The sequence below is a fragment of the Mycteria americana genome, chromosome 12 (assembly GCF_035582795.1).
Source record: "Mycteria americana isolate JAX WOST 10 ecotype Jacksonville Zoo and Gardens chromosome 12, USCA_MyAme_1.0, whole genome shotgun sequence".
Classification (NCBI taxonomy): Eukaryota; Metazoa; Chordata; class Aves; order Ciconiiformes; family Ciconiidae; genus Mycteria; species Mycteria americana.
Window position 1 is genome coordinate 17,954,809 of NC_134376.1, and position 20,699 is coordinate 17,975,507.

At 51.0% G+C, this 20,699-nt stretch overlaps 1 protein-coding gene across 5 annotated transcripts in view; it reads right to left on the reverse strand.

Moving 5' to 3' along the window:
• The window catches only part of CLUAP1 (clusterin associated protein 1), a 75,628-nt gene extending 71,163 nt beyond the window's left edge, over positions 1-4,465 (reverse strand). Inside the window, exons 1-3 of one of the 5 annotated variants that reach the window (XM_075515265.1) lie at positions 4,335-4,465; positions 3,198-3,309; positions 1,068-1,152 (exon numbers count right to left, since the gene is read on the reverse strand). In XM_075515265.1, the coding sequence (XP_075371380.1) occupies positions 1,068-1,152; positions 3,198-3,298 (186 nt within the window). In that variant the 5' untranslated portion in view covers positions 3,299-3,309; positions 4,335-4,465. Of the gene's footprint in view, positions 1-1,067; positions 1,153-3,197; positions 3,310-3,401; positions 3,409-3,490; positions 3,719-3,763; positions 3,929-4,008; positions 4,165-4,334 lie in introns of those variants that run through there. The other 4 variants (XM_075515262.1, XM_075515263.1, XM_075515264.1 and 1 more) reach the window with 4 other exon arrangements.
• Between the last annotated feature and the right edge of the window lie 16,234 nt (positions 4,466-20,699).

The window sequence follows — 20,699 nt, forward strand, 5'->3', positions numbered from 1 at the left end:
GGGATTTCTTACATGAAATCAGCTATTAAAAGGAAAATGTATGCATAACATTATTTCTGCTTCCATACTTGTCCTTTTAAAACATGCTTGATTTGGAGGGGGGAAATCCCTCCAAACACAATAGATCTGTTCACTACCTCTTATGATGCTCCAGGACTCAAAAGTGCATTCTGGAATGTACGGAAGTGTATCATGCTCTGAACAGAGTAAAAATTAAGAATTAAGAAAATTTATGGTGGACATCATCACAAATCAGAAGGGAAAAACTGGCTTGGTTATAATGTCATTTTAATATATTTTAAAAAGTCAAAAAAGTATTATAAGAAATTAATCTTTGGTATTAGCATAAAGACTTCCATTGCTTCCAGACCCACCTGCAGCCCCATTAATTTTTTTTCCACCTGATTAAGAGTGCTATGTAAGTGTGTCATAAAAGCAAAGGCTCATGCTGCATTAAAATAACAAGAATCATATGAAGGACAATGTTATTTTATTCCATGAGACTAAAAAAGTTGATGGCCCAATTCAAGTATGCTCATGCATAACGTGATAAAAGATATGATCTGAGAAAAATATGGCTTGATCTAGTACGTGAGAAGGCTCATATGACAGAATACCAATATACGATTCTATATCATAATGAAAACATCAGAAGTTATGACTATTCAAGCATACAAAGCAATCAGGCATCCAAAGTTAGCAATAAATATGATGGGATCTCTTCTGAACTCATTTAAATGGCTTCAAGAAATTTCATAACCACAGCTGTATCTTCCACTATTACCTTCTTATAAATATGAAGCGATAAGGATGAATATTGTTTTAGGGTTAGATGTTTAGATCCCAATTCCGCAGAGACGCACATAACTCTACATGATTTCAGTAACAGCATGCCCTGGCCTGTTCAAGTTTATAACAGCACAAGACATACAATACAGCACAAGAATACAATACGTACTCGGCCACCTGTTGCAAGGAAATTGTAAGGGGTTAAGAGAGAAAGCGTTAAAGCTAATATGGAACCAGTATTTCAATGTGCTTAAGCACAACTCCTCAGGCAGACTTACCATGAACTGAGCCACTGCCTTAATGAAGAAAACCCGGTCCTGTTCTGTCTCCACATCAGGAGGAATATCAGTCTGAGGTTCATACCTGTGGAAAGAATCATGCGTAGATTCTGACAAGAAATACATGTGCAATATTAAAGAGACTGGTTCACTTGTGAGGCAAAAATCAAACCAAACAAGCATGTACGAGACTGGAAAATAAATCTTTAGCTCCTACTGCAGACTGGGGTATCCAGACCCTGGCATGCATACCATGGGTTTGCGTACAAACTGCAAAAGCTGTAAAACCTGAGGCACTTCTCCAGAAGGAATTGTGACTGCAAGGTCCTGAATACATCTTCTCAGTCAGTTTTGCAAAGGAGCAACATTTAGCTGGCTCAATCAAGTCTGTGAAATACTTATTTTCAGAAGTAATTTACTACTTAAATCATAAGCGGCTTAAATAAATCAAACTAAACTTAATCATGTGCAGCTTCACAAGTTAAAATGCCAGGCATACGACTGAGTTAATACTCCCAGTCTTTCCGCTGGTATGCTAAAATGACTTGTACTAGATTACTATTGTTGGTAATAATAAAAACAGCCACTTTGTCCTTTAAAATGTTATGACACTTTTCCACACTCTCAAAATACACAAGAAAAGTTCACACTCAGCCATCATTCCAAACATATTGCTTTCAAAAGTAAACAAAACTCATGAAAAAGCAAATTGAAAGATTGTGAAATGCTTTAAAAAAACACTATTGAAATGCAGAAACTTCTAGAAGTCACCAGCCTACAGGAACCAGGGAAGAAAAAAAATAAATTCCCAGTCTCATAAAAGGCTTTGAGATTTTCAGCATTCAGACAGGCAAAAAAGCATCTTTGCTTTCAAATCACATTTGAAATTATGAGCAAGGCACGTGCAAGGTAGCCTCTCTGCTTTAAAGTGTAATTAAAAGGCTTCTAGAAGGTGGAAAAGCTCTCTGCCTGTGTCAAGTGTAATTCTGACCCATAACAGAAAACGATGCCGGTGTTCAGTTGCTATTTGGTCTGAAAGCGAAGCACTTCACTATTAGGCACAGGGTTCCCAGTAATCTTACAACAGAGAAGTTTAAGCTTTTAAAAGTGTTCAGGTTCATTAGGGAAACATATTTTTAAAACAATATTGTTGTTTTCTTCCAATTGCTCTGTTATTTTACTGTTACACAGTAGGGGGGACACTGATTTATGTTTTTACACGAGTTGAAAACAGCCAGTGATTTAGACCCTCAGTGTAACAGCAGTATTTTAAAGAATATTTAGGTAACTTAATCCAAGTAATTTTGAATGGTTGTAAGTATTTCCCTATTTTATTACAATCGCAACAGTATTCAGCAAATTTCTAACAGCTCGGTAATTAAACTTAATGGGTACTAATTATGAATCCAGGCCAAAAAACAGCAATCAGGCAAATGGGTCACCGTCACATTTTCAACTGTAATATTCTACGTTATGAGTAGCTTAAAAAACTTAAGTTTATTTTTTCACTTACATGGGAGAAAGAAGATTATGTATAATTTGATTAGCACCTCAAGTTTCATAAATATTTAACCAAAGTCTGTCAATGGGTTAAGTGGGTGTAAAACTACAACTGGATAGTAGTAGATTAGTGCTGCTGGTTTTTTTTTTTTTTAAACATGGCATGGATGCTAGACAATACCAGGTTGAACCAATAACAATTGTAGCAACAAGGTAAGAACTAATCGTATCTTGATAAGTTCTCACTATATATCACCCTGTTTGGGGTACCAGGTCAGATATAGGCAGAATGGTAATGGAGTTTGTAGAATATGTGAAAGAGACAGCTACTTTTGAATAAGTATGTCCACCTTCAGGATGCAATCGTAGCCAGGACTGAGTCACTGCATTTTTTACGTCAGCTATTAAAACACTTTTTTGTTGTTGTTGTATAATCACACTAAAAGCCTGCAAACTTAACTACCACATTTTCTATCTGATATTTAGAAGAGCAGATCTCAACGAATGACTAAATATCATTACGTTCCTTTTTAAACTTCTTAATACAGTTTCACACACCAACACATCAGCTCCAAGCATACATATCACATCCCAGCACCAGCCCCAACATTTGTTAGCCTAATCACCAACCTTTTCACTAGCCAGAGAAGCACTTCTGAAACAAGCATGAAGTTTGGGGTATGGAAATTCTCCATAGATATGAGTCGGGGGTACCCCAGTGCCCTCATCATCTCTGTAAAATCTGAAAAACAAGCAAGAGCAGGGATTCCTTCTTACATATCCAACACGGACCTTACCAACAAGTCCGGTTCCCACAGCATGCTCTTCATTTACCATTAGATATGCCCTGTTCAAAGTACTGTTAAAAAAAAATCCTGAATGGATTAATTAAAAAAATAGTATCATTTCAATAGAAAACACGCCTGAGTAAAAAGGCGACTTTTAAACAAGAGATTCACTGGGCAGAAACAACGTTAAAACAGCTTCTCTCTGCAAAACACGCCGTTCAGCTGACGTTAACTATGGCCTGCGGTGATCACCACTATGCAGAGGCTGTGCTACCCCACTCCTCTGCCTTCCTTTTGCCCTGTTAAAGCGCAGCCTCGCCAGTCGGTTTAAAGAAAGGCTCCAACCCTGCCGCAGGCTCTCCTGTAGCCCTCGTCCGAGGCACCGGTTAGACCCCAAGGGCCCCTCACCCGCCTGCGCTGCCTCCTGGATCCCTACGTGAAACTACAGGGCAAAACTGAACGGAAAAGCGGGACCCGCTCGGCTGCTGAGGCACCCCCCGGGGCCGGAGCTGCTCTGCGGGCTCCAGCGAGCCGCGGCAGCCCGAGGGGCCTCTGGGGGGGGGGGCCCAGACCGGGGGCCGCCGCGTCCCGTCCCGTCCCGTCCCCCCGCCCCAGACCCCGCTGCCTCCGCGCCCCTCAGCGAGGCTCCTCACTCCTGAGGTCGCGGAACGACATCGCCGGGGGAGACCGCGGGCCGCCGCCGCCTGCCGCCGCCGCGCTAGGCCGCGCCGCCCGTCTCTATGGCAACCCCCCTACGGCGCAGCGGCCGGGCCAAAGTCCTGCGGAAAGCGAAGGGCCGCGGCGGCGGGTCAGGCCCCGGGCCCCCGGCCCCGCCTGGGGCAGCCTCTCCCCGGCCGGGGCGGCGAAAGCGAGCGGCTCCGGGGGGCGCCCGGCCTCCCCTTCACTCTGTAGGGGCTTGGGGCCTGCTGGCCAGACGGCTGCCCCTGAGGTGCGGGCTGTCCCGCTGCCCGCGCCAAACCTGGGACAGCCCGCGTGTCATGGCTGTCCCCTGTGCGCTGAGAGGCGGCTCCGGGTCTCCACAGCTCCCTGCTGTCGCCCACCAGCCACCCACCAGCGCTCCGCCCGAGGCGACATCCAGCCGGGACGGGAGCTTTGCTCAGCCTGACTTAAATGTGTAATTCAGGGAGCAGGGAGGGAGGGCTGAGAGCCATCATCAGTTATTTTCAGAGAAGACCCAGTAGTACCCGTGCCACGTCAAACCGTGGCTGCTGCAGTTCGAGGAGAAGGCCGTGCTCCCCCACGGGACGGCACAACAGTCACCAGGGGTATGAAAACCCATGTCCTCGCCTCCCGCGAGCGGACACAAAGCTGCCGCTGCCGCATCCCGGGGGCCGAGTCCCCGGCTGTTGGTCCTGTGGGAGTCAGCGCGTCCACCTCCCACCCGCTTTGCAGAGGAGGACTCGGATCTCTCCAAGGACAGGAGCCCAGCGCACAGCTCTGCCCAGGTGCTCGAGCGTCTCAGGGCTGGGCTCAAGGGGCGGCAGACGACGAGGACCAGCAGGCAGGCAGGCGGGAACGCCTTCCTATCTACGGTCGCCCATTTCTGATGGCCATCCAGGGTGCCACGGCCGTGCAGACAGCGACTGCAGTACGTGGAGCACTCGCTGAAACGCACAAGAGGTCCTTGGCACGGCCCAGACTGCGCATGGCTGCCCAGCGGCACAGCCAGACCCCTCTGCGTTCATTGTCCATTCCCAGAGACACCCATGGAAACCAGTGTCCCTGGGCCAGCCAACATGGCTTCTCGACACCTCTCAGCTCCTACCCGCAACTGACACCGACTGATCCTGTCAGCAGTTTCATAACAAACTTCTTAAAGGCTCTTAGTGTCCTGAGCTCGCCCCTACAGACATAACCAACAGCAGTTTTCATGTTGATGCATCAAGTAAGAACAGTATGACAGCTTCTCCGCTAACGCTTGGTGGATTCACATGTCCTAAAGGAACAGGAGCTCTGACCACAAGACTCTGCAGAAACACCGGACGGAGCGGCCACAGCTTTTACTGACAGGGTCATCAATATCGCGGGGTGGAATGAGTTGAAAATAATCTCGATGTCAGGCTGATCTATGGACATCTCAGCACATTTTGCGGAGCAGTCTGCAGTTTTCCCGTTCTAACTGCCCAAGCATATATAAGACATGCACACATGGGCTCTATATTGAGCAGTACCCTATCTCCATGACTGAAAAAGTAATCAAAAGCAAGGAAATAGCAATAAATCCTAGAAAGAATAAATATTGAAATGAAGTAGTTACATTAGAAAATAGGAGACATGATTAGAGGCTGGGATTCTTATGCCAGAAAGCCATGAGATAGCAAACCTTAAATAATTCACTAGTTCAAGAGTGTATCAGCCATCCGATACCTTGGGCAGGGGGACCAGAGAAGGAAGGAAACATTCCCCTGCTCTGTTGCTGTGTCAGACTGCCTAGCAGGCAAAAGGCAGGTGGGATGAAATATGTGGGGGAAAGCCAAAGCTGTAAAATAAGTGAGTTGTCAGTGTACTGTTTACCTCAGCTCTTCACTTCATATAAATATCATTAATATTTATTTATTGATATTAGGCAGCACAAATATGCCGCTAGAGATGGAGTGGATGTAGCTTTGAACTAAACGGGGGCCCAAAGAGGAGCAAACTGCAGCCATATAACCAGGGCAGGAGCTCACACCACATCCACGAGGGCTAAGCCTTTCTCCCTGCCGCCTTCCCATCTCTAGAAACCCTCACCCAAAGGAAGAAACGCTGCACATCTCTACTTATTCCCTAGGCACATGAACTAACCTCCATGGAAACAGCTCCTCATTCCACAGCCCAGCTCACACTTTTGAGGGATGGTTCTGTTCTGCCTTCATCACTACAAAAGCTGGAAATTTTGTTGGAAAGAAATCTAAAATTTTGGCGCAGGTTTCTGTGGCAATGGGTGAGCTATCAGATGACATTGCGGCTTCTGAGTACAGATGGTAATATCTTCACTGCACATCTGCAGTACCTGGTCTCCATCCAAACCTCTAATTTTGTTTAGATGAAATTTCATTTCTTTAGGGCTGTAGGAAGCCACAACTGCTGCTGGGGGCCTGGTAGAGGTGTAGGAGGAACCCAGCTGGGGGTGGCGAACACCATCCAAGCAGCATGTAAGCATCCAGTGGCACCGACTGCCACTCAGGCAGGTTTCTAGCAGAAGGTGGTGACCCAACCTTGCGGCCTGAACCGCTGGTGATAAGGAATTAGGAGCCCCTGCAGTGACCAGCTTTGCTCTGAAATGCAGCTGGGATGACGGAAGAGGACATTAGCAACAGCTATTATTTAACACCTCATGGAACATAATATCCTTCTCTGCCTGTTTCATATGCTATGCATGCGAATTTTGGGGCTCCCCAAATCACTTTAGGGCTGACAAGCGCTAGGCATGCTGCAAGTGGGGCCAGGCAAGCCCTTCCACACCCCAGGCCGTTAGCATCGTCTCATTCTATTTACTGCCTCCATTCTGGTTTCAGGACTCTGCCAAGCCCTTTTAGCCCCTCTCTCTGGCTCCCACCCATCCCCAAACACACCACTGAAGTCAAGTCATCCTTTGGCTCATGAGCAGCCATTAATCAAAGGTTTCACTGAAAAACCATTGACCTGGGCAGCTGAACATCATCGATCCAGGCTACATGCCGTCGAGTCCCTTTTGGCTGCTGCAAGTGTGGTTAGCACAGTGTGCTTTTAAATAGTCCATCATTCAAATATCCCGTCAGCCTGAAGCCTCTGTGTCAGCTCTCAATTTAGCAAGAACAGTGCCCGAGTTTGCTGTGCACGGCCTCTCTGTGCACTGGGAGAGCCTCGGTGTCCGGACCGAGGCAGGACATGAGCTCTGGGATCAAAGAGATGTGGGAAGGAGAAGCCGTCTCACTGCAAGGATGGCTAGACCTTGTGGCACCCTACCAGTCTCCTCTGCTTGTTTGTAAGAGCTGTTTTCACAGCCCTTCGCGAAAAAGAACAGTTTGGCCACCTCTGCCCGTACAAGATCCCCCGCCTCCATTTATGGAGCTAAAACATACAACCTCCATATATATTTTTTGCTGCTTCACCCCATTATTGCCGTTTTAGGACCAGAGAAATAAATCTTACGATTTGCCAGTCGAGATCCCTTTCCTCGCTGTGTTCACCAAACACTCTTTACATCTAAAACAGCGTTATCGATCTCACGGTCAGAGTCTCCTGGCCGTCAGCCAGCATTTTTCCATTTCTCCCCATCTCATCTCAGCCGTGCTGGTTGCACCCTTCAGCAGCTGCTCCCTGTCTCGGGCTGCGTGCGACCCCATCCCTTCAGGACATCCTCCCCGCTGTCTGTCCGGTTCTCAACATATAAATGATCAGCTCTATTAATCTTTCCCCGTGTCAGTCCTTTCAGCCATCCAAACTCTTGTTGCCATCTTCCTGCAGATGAAGGCTTCTTTTTTTGGGGGCAATATATATATTTTTATTTTTAGTGCTCTAGTGTTCTTTCCCCAGGTTGGTTTTTTTGGCAGAGTTTAGCATTAAAGTTGCTATCGCATGTTTTTAAGTCACATTCTGACATCCTTGCATTATGGTACTGGCAGATTGTCCTAAAACATTTTTTCTCCAGTAACAAGGAATAATGCCTCGTGGAGAGCTGCTGTTTCATGCTATTACCATGGGGCAAACCCACCTGGAGTCAGGCTGACCTGGACCACGCTTGCTCGGGGATGTAGCAGACGGACGAGTGCCGTGGGCCAGTTGCGAAGACAAGACTTTGTTGTTTGAGCTTGTTCCAGCTCATAGACAGCCCCAAGGAGCAGCTGTGGTGTCTCTGCCAGATAATTGGAAAGGAGATTTCTTTGGATGCCTTAAAATCTAGAAAGAAACTGTGTGCAGTGGCCGGGCGAGCCGTGCTGGTGGGGATTTTGGAAAGAGGAAGTGCGAGGGCAGGTAATGGCATCACCGCTGCGACCAAAACACCTTCCCAGGGACAGGCTGAACCACAGGAGCAGGAGGAAAACCGCATCCATGTCGCCTGCTCAGACACTCATCTGCGACCCTGCTTCTGCCGCGTGCCTCCAGCCAGGGCTCTGCTATAGTCCTGTCGCAAAGAAACTGCTATTCTTCCCCCTGTCCCACCACCTGGCTTCCCGCGTGGTAGGAGAGCAGCTAGGTTTGATTTTGCCCTCAAAGATGCAGAATCACGCAGTTCCTAACAGGACCGCACAACAGGGCAGATAACCAGGCTTTTCTGAGACTGGGCTTTGTCCCCAAGCCGGTGTCACAGGCACGAGGCTGCCCAGCTCTCCTGGGTTGGGCTGCACGCCGATTCCCGCTGGGGTACTTGAACAGCCTGTTCCCTTGTTTCACTCAAAATTGCACCCTGGTATCTGTCTGGAAAGCAAAAAAAAGAGCTTTTTCTAGCTAAAACAAGCTTCTGGCAGCCTGAGCGCAGCCCCCCCAGCAGCACTGCCCCGGGGGCCGGGGAAAGCTGTGCTGGAGGGAGGTCTGGCCAGCAGACGGAAGCTCCTGGCATGGTCAAACCTCCCTGCAGCAGCACCCGAGTCCCCTCATTTCCCGGTGCCCTTCTGTAAAGTGACCTGCAAAGCAAAGAAAAAGAGCTTCAGGATTTTCCTGCTCTTTTTCTGATGTTGTCTTACCTGGTTATTCTTGCACTGCAAATTTAGTCCTCCATCCCAGGACTGTAGCTCTTGGCAGGGCTAGGACATAATCCGCTGTCGAAAATACAATCAAGTGAGAAAGCAAGTCGTTTTTACTCTGATTTCTTTAATGTTTTTTAAATCAGGAATAAAAAAATCCGAGATGATCAGGCATTCTTGAGATTCCTCAAGCACAAAATAACAAAACACTCATCTGTGCCCTCTCTGTTGGGAAAAAGAGGTAAAAAGGCCTCAGACTTCTTTTACATCCCAGGAGACCCTTGTGTGAAGTTGCTGTATGCTTCAATATACTGTAAGTCACCTTTCAGGCACTGTGAGAAAAATGAGAATGTGGTCCTCTTGATGGTGGAGAAAATAAAACCTGTTTTTGCTGGGTTGTTTCCCAAGCTACCCGTTAGATAAATGCTGCAGGAGGGTGTTAGCTTTACAAATAGCCCTTTATAGCTTGAGAGGCTGGGAAGGGAATCTGCCAGAGTGATTTGCTCAGAGGGGCTGGTGCAAAAAAGAAGGCAGGGTAGGAAATTATAAGGTTTTCATTTGGCTGGTGTATGGACGTATCATACAGACGCTTCATGATCAGGTTTTTTGCATCCGCTTTCTGCTTTTACTTGCAAGTTGGACGTCAATTTTTGCTCCTCTAATCAGAGCTTCCCCCATTACCCAGCTGGGACAGATTAATTTTCACCTAAAGGCTGTTTTCAACCCCGGGCTGCAACATTTTCTGCCCCCATCCACACGATCAGAGGTTTCTGTTTGCTGCTGAGGGCTGGCTCAGCTTGCAAACTCCTTGGTGTTAGCATGGAAGAGAGTTTCATGAGCGGCCTTCTTCCTTCGCACTTTATTTAACATTGACCCTCAACTCAGCTCTTTGTGCTGAGCAACCTGGGGAAATCTAGAGCCTCTGTGTCTGGGGAAGGAAAATACCTAGGAATGTCACGTTCCCCGTAATTACATTGCAGAGCAGCTCCCTCCCTGTTAATGCGCTGGCATTAGAGAAGAGCTCTGAGAGCAGAGTGCGGCACCCAGGATAAGCAGCAGCCCATGTATCAAGTAGAAGGGGTAATAAATCAACAGCCTGCGTTTGATCACTCAGCAGATAAGCAAGAGAAGCTACTTAGGATGAAAAAACATCCCCAAGCAAGTAGATTTCCAGATCTATCTCAGACTTTGCCTGACAGGTCAGGAGAGGAGAGACTGGGTTCTCATTTATATGCAGTGAAAAACAAGATTATTTTTCCACTCTCCATTAGCTCCCTCCAAAGCTGAGTGCCACTTTGCCTGCCTGAAGCCAGCACTAGGTGCTTGTTTCCCAGAATCTGCCTAATTTCAGGATGTCCAATTTCAGATGGCATGGCACAGCTTGATTGATATACAACATGACACTCCCTATGTCCCTGGGAGCTGAAAGTCCAGATCATCTTCACTACCAGGCAAAGGGATCCAAAAATCATTTTTGGATCCGTTTTGGTGTGTTTTTCTGCAACACCAACATTTTGGCTCTTGACCTGCCTGGAGGGCAGGGTACAGAGAACAACCAGCCAAGGTGACAAGGAGAAAGAGTCAAAGTAGGCTTGGAAGGACACTATCACCAGTTACCCAATTTGCCCTTTTTGAGGAGCATCGCCAAGAAAAACGCTGCTTTCACAGCTGAGGAATACAAGCCCTGCACAGCGCAAGGGTGAAGCAAGCCCTACTGGGCAAGGTCCCCCTCTCCAGGCTCTGGTCTTGGCACAGCTATGTTATTTAGCTGATTGCAATCATCATTTGAGCACCGCCGTCAAAACTAGGGACACGAGGGGAAATGAGAGCTCTTCCAGGATTATCCCAAGTACTCCTTACCTGTGGAGGTGCCACCTTTGCCCAGTTTTCGCCCCAAGCGTGGCTTTCCATCCTCCCCCGGTGCTGTCAGGGTGCTGCTTTCCAGCAGCAGCCGGTGGGATCACGGAGGTCTGTGCCCTCAGCCCCCGCCACGCAGCCTCGGATGGGCTCGGGGACCACCGCAGCCACATGATGGGGAGCCCAGTGGACACTTGGCCGGCAATGGGGCAGCAGGAGCCCTGCCGACAGCCACGGTGGGATGGGGATGGAGCCTTCTCCTCTGAAAAAGAGAGAGGAAGAGCCCAAAGGGAAACACAGAAATAATATTAGCGTTTAAACAGCGAGCAGCTGCTTCAGCGCACAACCTTTTATGCTGCCGGGAGAAGAAACAGCTTGCTTCAAAACCTTTTGGATTTATCAAACTGCAATGAAAGTCCTGAAGTGCCGGGAGCTGGGTTTGTCTTCTGTTCCCAGCTCCGCTTCGGCGTTAAACCATCTCCAGCTGAAACAGCCTCTCTGTGAGTCCCAGCTCGCGGGGGCAGTTGGGGTCTGAGAGAAACGGAGCTTGGGGCTGAGCCAGCCTGGCAATTTTATGTCCCTGTGCTGGCAGAAACCTGTGATCTCAGCAGCAGAATTAAGTGTTGCTCTGTTAAAAGGTGAGGGCAGCTGGTTTATGTTCAATACATCTAAAAATAGGTTTGTGACGAGGAATTGTTTGGAAGGGAAGCGATGGAGGGGCTTCAGGCGGGGTGTGAGGCGCAGCCGGAACGGTGCCAGAGAAAGCGGGAGATCACTGGGGCGGCTCCGGGCACAGCTGGGGTGGCAGAAGATTTTGCGACCCATTACCTGCAGACGGGTGGGTCGCAGGGCCCGGGCAGGGGCTGGCACCGCCGAGTCCTCCCGCGGGACCCTGGCTCTCCTCTCTCAGCAAAGCCGAAGGGATCCCAGCATCCAGCTCCATCGCCTCGCGGGAACCCCAGCCAGGCCAAGCCGGCACGATCGCAAGGAGAAGACGAGCAATGGCAGGGACATGCCTCATCTGGAAATAACCCTTTTCTTGTAACTACCTTTTTCTATTGCAAAAATACACTCAACTGTGAAATTGAGCCTAGAGGAAGCTATTCCTCCTAGATGAACTCAGCATCGCTCCCGGCAGCCGTCTGCGCTGTGGCCGTGTCACCTGCCTCTGTCTGGAGCGTACGGTGGAGGTAGGGAGACCTTATAACCTCTCTGCTGTTGAAGCAGAAGCTATTGCACTGCAGTTATTATGGGATTTGGGGAATTATTATCCCCCCTTCAGTTAGGTAACGAGGATCTCTGGCTCCCTGGGCAAGAGATAGATGGTTTTCTCTGCAGGCTGGGTGCCTTCGTTGGCCGTTAAGCTGTTGGAAGATCTCTGATCACATCAGAAAAAAACCTCATGATGAGAATGTCTGTGCCTCTTTATGAGCAGAGGTGATATGCACATCCCGAAATCTCTCTTTACTGGAGCTCCAGAAAATACATCACGTTGCCAGTGAGCCCAGGACCCAGCTTCAGGTTTCATTAACTAAAAGAGAAGTGAATGCCCCTCAAAACCTAGTCCAAAGCCTAGTGAATCACAGGAGGATGGCCTCCAGGGTGGGAAAGCTGCAGAGCAGGAGTCTGGGGTCATACCTGCCTGCACCCCGTCAGTACATGGGTTTGCTAACACCCCAGCACTGCACGTGGGTGCTCCGCTGCGTGCAGCACCCTCCAAGTGAGTCGTGCAAGCCCCTGGTGCTGGTGATGCCCAGCAGAAAGGAGCCCGGCCAGTATCTGAGAGCTAAAAATCTCTGTTCTACGGGGAAGCAAAGCTCCTTGAAGACGGAAATTGCCGAGGCGGAAGGTGTGGAGTCCGTACTGCTGCTCCTGGAGAGCCTCCCTGCAACAGCAGAAATAGGAGCGAGTGGGGAAGGAGCAATAACCGGGGAACTACGCAGCCTCGATTTTTTATACCGATTAATTGGCCCTTCTATCATCAGAGGGAAAGTCACACACAGGCAGCCCTGGATTACACATAAAAATCCAAGGGGCTGTTTTGAGCCCAGCTCATGGGATCTATTGATACCTTTAGATACACACAACCCCAAACCCCCACATTTTTGTGAAGATTTTGTACATAAGCAGAAATCCCATGCCGGAAAGAGCCCAGAACAACAGCGTGTGCCGAGCTGCCCAGGCTTTTCATGTTCGAGCCTCAAAGGAGAGCTGCATCTGAGCAGAGGAGCCATCTCCCTGCAAACAGCAAGCGAAGAGAAGCACAGCGAGCAGCAGCCGCTCCACTAACCCCAGCGTGCAGCCCAGCCTCAGATCTGCCCGCTCCACCAGCTAACTGGGAAGCTCGTGCAGGAACACATGCAAGCAACTGCTAAGAAGCCAGCAAGTCCGTTTCTTACTTTATTTTCCCCAAAGCGAGGAGAAGGGGGGAGTTCTCCCAGCAAGCTGAAGTTAAAAGAGCCAAGTGTGCTGCGATACAGCACCGTGCCCGGCAGGCTGCAGCCTCAGAAACCTGTGGCTTTGGTCAGGATGCTGGAGGAGATGCCTCCTGACATCTCAACCCGTAGGTGGGATTCCAGGGTCCATCAACCCCACCTCAGGTGACCTGCCCCATGACACAACACAGCTTCCACAGGCTCAGTGCCTCTGTTTCCCCAGCTGTAAGCTCTCTTACATATCACAAGTGGGGTTGGCAACCTTGCATTATGTTTCTAAAGCCCCTTCAGGTCTGCTGGCCAGAAGGAAATGCAGAGCATGCCTCACCCTGCAGTTCCAAGTGGCTCGAACCCTTGTGTGAGCATAAGAGTCATGCAGATTACAGTCCTGACTAAAAATACATTTTATTCCATCCCCCTATATCATAAGGTGGCAAAGACCCAACGCCTGGGACAGCTGGAAGGCTGGGAAGGACCCAGAACGCATCGCAAGACAAGGCAGCTTCTCAAGCTCCTAGTTATTTGTCTCTGCTTTGCAAAACGGGATGTCGAAGCCATAGAAAACACCTCTGTCTCAAAACAGCTGAGGGCCAGCACTACTTTTGGGGCATGCACACGTTACCCTGAGGAGGAATTAGGCATAGCAGGAGTGAAAGGGTTAACAAGATTGAAGTACTGAGGGTCCAGGTCATGTCCGAGGGTAGGAGGCTGTGTATGAGGAGCAGGAGTGGGAGATAAGCAAGCGCGTGATTTTTTGTTGTGAAGAAAGGAACTGTGAAGTTGCAAAAAGACAGCCAATCGTACTAGCTGAAGGGACGCATGAAGGACGCGTGAACAAGACGTATAAACCAATAAGAGTTCTCTCAGTAGCGCATGTACAAACAATTAGAAAGTATATAAGCCATGTAATATTTCAATAAAGTGTCTTCGATTTACCCCTCGATCGGAGTCTGTGCATCAATCCGCTACATTACCCTGCCGCAGAGCCCGCGCAGCATGCCCACCTTTGCTCCTCGGCTCGCACAGGGGGGCTTTGGAGATGCCCCCGGGCTGGAGGGAGCCAGGCAGCAGCAGCCTGCTTGCCTTCGCGGGCAGGACCTAGCCATTAGTCCTCAAAGCGACAGCAAACGTGCATTTTGGCAAGTAACGAAGAAGATATCTCCAGACTGCCCAGCTTTCCCCCGAACATTTTGGAGAACAACTTGCCTTCTGATGTGGTACAGCATTGCCTTAACCCTGCAGAGCACATACGTAGTTGGTGGGAGGCTCTGCTGAAGGTGCCTTTAAGAGGTTACACCGGGGGTTAGCCCAGACCCTACCCAGCTTAATGACAATTAAGCTTAATGACTTTGAGCAGTGGTTTCGCCTGGAGTGGGGTCAGTAGGGATGGAGGTTGAAGACGCAGGTCATTGCTGTGCCCAGGACCAGTGGTGGCTGCAGGGGACAGTCCCTGGCAGAGCCACCGCTGCGAGGAGCACAGCTTTGTCCTCCTCCATGTCCACAAGCCCCCGTCTGTCACAGGTATCGTGGTGGCCACTGGTCTGCAAAGCACGTCACAGGCGCTGGCTCGTTTGTAGCCGAGGGGCTCCCGGGGGACATCCGGGAGGTGGGGTGGGATGGGGCCATGTCCACGTGTCCCCAGGCGTGCCCGGCTCTGACGACCGATGGGGAAAGGTGTCTCAGCGGGGCCAGCGGCTGCCCCGAATTGCAATCTCTCCCTGTTGGGAAACGCCAGAAATTGTCAACTTTCATCCCAGCTGGGTGCAAAGGTGTAATAGCATCATTTGGGAGTATAAAAAAATGCGAATGCTAAGACGTTTGGGAGAAAACCACGCAGACACAGTATTTGTAGAGTGCTTCGAACCGCACGCTTCTCCAGGAGGACTGCCGGTACGTTGCTGGGGTCATCCGTCTATTCCTAATGCCCTCGCAGGGGCAGGCGTTCCTGCCGTGAGCACCACCGCCCCGCAGCGCAGGATCCAGCATTACCAGCTGCCTTTTTAACGGCTGGACCGGGCCTTTTTGAACAGGAACTGGAAAAAGAAATCAGAAAAATCCAGATGATGATGTGAACACAAGTCTATGGAAAGATCAGAAACCAATCCAAGCTGCCGGTCGGAGGAGATGATCTGGGAGAGAGGCGATCAGAGGGAGGCCAGCCGCTGCCTTTTCCACTTCATCCACGTTGTCTCAGCTACTCGGAAATACGTTTTCGTGCACTGGCTGAAGAATTTGCATTTGATTTAAAATTGATTCATTGGGAGAAAACTTCTGGGTTTGCCTTCCCTGCGTTTCGGTGGGACAAAATGAAACTCGGGGAGAGCGGACCCGGAGCCAAATGGTTTCTGATGTTTCAGAAAACAGCCTTAGCCTCTGCTGGTGCTGGAGCTCTTTGCAATTTGGCCACGAAGGTCCGCAAAGCCTCCCAAGAGGATTGCAGCAATGGGGAGCCTGTGATTTTGCAGACCAGGTATGACGGAGGGAGAGGTTTTCAGAGGTCAGGTCCAGCCGTCGATGAAAGAAGCAGCTTTGGTGCAGGACGTCCGTACAGGAGCATCACCACCCCGGCTGCTCTCCTCCGGCCAGCCTGAGCCCCTCCAGCCATTGCTCACGGCCGACGGGGAGGACAAGCGGTGGGGTGCAGGGATGCCTCGGCTCACGCCCCACGTTAAAAGGTGAGTGAAAGAGCGGGGCAGAACGTGCTGGCAGGGGGGACTGTCCTGCTCCAAACCCACCTGTAGCTGCCCCGCCAGGGACAGAGCGGGGTTTAGCTGGTGGGACATAGCCACAGCAGCCTCGGCAAACCCCACCTGCAGCGGCTGCTGTTTAATCTTTTATTCCTGGCACTGCCAGCCTGGAAACCTGCTCGTGTCCCCTCTATTTCTGGCAAGGAGCTGTGCCCTGTGCCCTGGGCACGCGGCGGGAGGCCATGCCTCTGCCCAGAGGATGACAAAGATGCTGCCCCTTGCTCAAAGCGGGGGGCAAAGGGATTTTTTTTTTTTTCCCAAAGGGATTTTTCCGAAGTCGGCATCAGGGCTGTGTTTCACCTTGGGAAAGTCATCTGCATTTCTGCCCCCGGGGCTGTAAATGCAGCTGGGTGCAGAGCACAGCACAGCCCCAGCCCCAGCCCCAGCCCCTCGTACGTCACACCCACGCGGGAAGGTGTCGACCGCCCTTATTTCCATGCCGGCGGGTGAAAAGGAGATGCTGCTTCCCCGGGATGTGGCTACACCGCCAGCCTGGCCAGAAAGAGAAGACAGTCAAGTGATAGATCAGGCACAATTCCGCTTAAATAGGTGGTGATAGAAGAAGTTGCAACCAGGCTTCTAATAGGCAGGAAGGAAATAAAAGACGCAGCCTCGTATCTGTTCCTTGAATCCCTGATGCGGGGGGTACAGCCACCCTGACGTGGAATATGGATGCTGCGCTGCGGGCCCAGGCTTTACATATGGAGGAGGGCAAGCTGTGCCCTTCAGCAGAGGACGGGTACAAAGAGTCCAGCTCCGGGGCAGGATGTGAATATAGATGATTTTCAGAGAAGTTCTTGATCTTATCGTTTAAGCCTTCCTGCTTGAATAAGGTGAAAAACACAAAGGAAACTAAAGGGACTTGGTCAGCGTTGAATGCAGACCTAGAGACCTGCGTGCCTGGGGGCTCTCTAGAAGGACGGCATCTGCTGAGGGTTTCTCTGAGTAAGTGCCAAATTCAATAGTGCCTTTATGAGCTGGGAACAGTCATTTATCACGAGCATGTGGCAACGCTGCGCTGAAGCACCGGCTTGGAAGTGACCTTTGCTGCGAAACAGTGTGGATGGAGTGGGATCCCTGGGCTGTCACTGCCCGGGGGTCTGAAAACGGGGTGGAAATGGGATGGAAACGCTGTGCAAAACCCCGAGCTCAGAGCTCCAGGTCCCGTACGACCCCTGCAAGGTGCTGGATTGGGGCACCCTCCAAGGCCTCTCTTAGGACGTGACTTGCAAGCTTCTTCCTTCTCTGCTCAAAAGAGCATCTCTCCCTGCCCCTCCAAAGTCCTTTGTCCCCCAGTATCTCTTGAAACCAGCATTTATCGGGAATAAATGTCCAAGCAGCTGATTCTCCACAAAATCCCCTAACTGGTCATAAATGGGTGGGATGGCAGCGGTGTTTGGCTGATTTCTGGCTATGGACAGGTTGACATATCATCAATCTCTTTATAATCATACTGTAACAGAGACTGTAGCAATCAGGCAAATGCTCAGGCATATAATATAGTATTAAATGTTACATTTCTCATGGTCTTTACAGGAATAAACCCCAAAGCGGCGAATCTCCTGGAGGTGAGGTGTGATGGTCCAGCCCCACGGCGATGCCCTTGCTGACTGGAGTGACTCGATGTCTCCCAGAAGGTAAAACTGGGCTGTTTCTCTGTGTCAGAAAGGCCAGAGCCACCCCAAACCACCGCCCTGCAGAAAGAGGAAGCGCTCTGTGGCTGGGCAAAGCTCGGGGTCCTTCCTCTCCCGCATCAGAGAGGTTCAAGCAAGAAACAGCTTTTGCTTGGGCGCAGGCAACAGCTTCCGAAAAGAGCAAACCCCGGGGCAAGCGGCTCCACGTTTGCGTGGGTCCGCCTCTGCATCTCGTCGGGCTGCGCTTTTGCAGCTATCTTTAATAGCACCATCTGCTGATATTAAAAATACTTTGCTTTTTAGTTTATACGAAAGCCTTTGGTGCGCCCGAGCTTACAGCAGCCTCCCAAGTCCGGCAGCAAGCGGTGCAGAATTGATCAGCTGCAATGAGTAATGTCCCTCCTCACACGGGTTTGTGGGCATTCACATGCTGATGAATTTCTCTACCTGGTAACCGTCCGGCAGGCTTTTCTGAGAAGTTCACTGAATAATTGCAAGTCAGGATGTGTTGATTAGCATTTCTGTTCTGCGAATTACTTCTGTATGGGAAGCAAAGCAGCATGATTAGCAAAGTCTACAATAATACACACGTATGAATTTCCCCATCGGTAACGGGTAGATAAAATGAAACCTGCTTTCAGGACGTGTTTCTGCTGGTAAGCCTGGTAACGGTCCTTGGAGAAAGGGACTTAGCCCTGCGCCGTTGTCTGGTTCGGCATCTGGCCCGTGGTGGCACTGGTGGGGGATGCTGGAGGATGCTCTCCTCTTCCTGAGCACCCCTGCAGCTCTCAGGTTGCCCAAGAGGCCCCAATACCTTCGGTGCATGAGACGGGTCGGGGCACTTTTCCCATCTCTTAACAGCAAACCCTGCCTGTAACATATACATTTATTAACCGTCTCTCCTCGGTGACAGCCATGCAGCACAGCCAGCATCCCAAAACCCGCCCCAGCAGGACAGCAGCTGTTGGAGAGCGGGTTGGTGGTGGTCTCATAGGGTCTTACCCATTGCACAAGGACTTGGGAAGGTGTTTCAAGCAGCCGTGTCTCTTGCAGAGCTGCTGGGGCCTGGCCGAGCGCAGATTGAGGTGCTAAAATCCCCATCACGTGCTGGTGGGCTGCCAGGATCACGGCCCAGAGGAGGATGCGGACGCACGTGGTCTGACTGCAAAACTGCCGATGGGAAATGCCCGTGCGTCTCCCCCAAATGCAGGGCAGCGGTGAGGGGTTGTCCCTGGGTGGGGATGGGGGGGACACACACGGCTGTGCTGACGGTGGGCGGCTCAGCCCTGGGGAATGGAGCACCAGGCTTCAGCACCACGTCCATCCCAGCGATGCTTGGACCTAGATGCCGTCCCAGCCGCCCTCCCCGTGCCCGCGACCGGCTTTGCAGCACCCCACGCTCAGGATCCGGCCCCGGCTGAGCCACAAGCGCTGCAGTCGCTATGGAGACCCCGCCTGAGATGCATCAATATGGAGAGGAACAGCTTGTTCCTCATGTCCCCATTCAAAGGACCAGTGAGCAAATCTCCTCCAGATGGACCCTCCACCTCGGCATGGTCCCCGCCGACCCCGCAGAGCCCTTTGGGCTCTGCGGGGTCGGCGGGGACCATGCCAGGTGATGATGCCAGGATGTTTGTGGTCCCTCTCTGGGGAATTGCAGCTCTGGCTCCCATACCTGCATGCTGGAGCCTTGGGCTGTCCCCCAAATTCAGCATCGCTGCAGGATGAGCCCAGCCCATGGTCCTGCTGGCATTAGGTGGGTTCACGCAGGAACACAGGAAGGTCTACGGGGCAGCATGGCAAAGACATAGGGTGCCCGGGTCTGGGGAGGGGGACGTGGCTGGCAGCATCCTCCATAGATGCTCCAGGACCACGTTATGGCTGTGTGGGGCAGGATGCGACCCTGGGAGAGCCAGCACCAGCTCCGGCCCCGTGGCAAGGTGACATATGGGAGCAGGAGAGGACTCCCTCACACAATTCACCCCGAGACAAGAGTCCTGATCCCTCCAGGAGACCTTGCACAGGAGCTTTCTGACCCGCTGAGCATCCTCCTTGCTCCACATCCATTTGCAGCAGAGGACGAGGCCAGAGCACAGCAGCCGAGTGATGCCTCTCCACTTTCCCCATCCACACTAAAGCCACCACGCGGCAACGTCAGCCCACAGGGAGAGGGACAAAGCCAGGACACGGCCAGCCGCAGCCCAGCGAGCGATGCCCGAGTGATGCCTGCCGCCTGCCCGGCGGGAACAGGTAGGACGAGAGGTGGAGGAGGAAGAGGAGAATCGGTTCTTTACCTGGAGCGACAAGCAGCCGGGGGAAGAGGAGCCAGGCTGCAAGCGGCAGCGAGGTGGCAGCTACCGACCGGGGCAGGGCGAGCCGGGGAGACCAGCTGGAGCTCGGTCTGCAAAATGAGCCACGGAGCTCTGGTGAGTCACACTCGGCTGCCCACTGTAACGGGGAAATAATAATAAAAAAAAATTGCAGCGAAAAAGCAAAGTTTAAGTGCCACCATGTGCAAGGGGCAGCCCCGGGCAGCGGTATGGGCAGGGCTCGAGTCCTCATCCCTCTTTGTTTCCACAGGTGCTGCGGGAGGCTCAAAATCTTCGGGCAAAGTCACTTTTCATTTGGGAATTATGTGCTTATGCAGAAAGCGCTTGTCACTCGGAGAAAAATTTAACTGCCCACCAAGGAGGAAAACCACCCAATCTCCAGAAAAACTCCTTCAGCAGCATGGCTGGGGTGACATCTCCTTCTCGTCCCCCTCTATCTCTGCTACGTGGCCATCGTTAGGGGTACTGAGTGATGCCAGCCGTTCTCCCTGTTAATAGTTGTTACATCTTCTTCCAGCAAGGCTGTTATGGGGGGAGAGCCAAAGCTAAAGCTGCCTGCAGGCACACATGCTTATTTCTCATCACCCTTCGTGGCTTATCGCCCTGCCAAGGTTTCTCATCACCCTTCGTGGCTTATCACCCTGCCAAGGTTTCTCATCACCCTTCGTGGCTTAT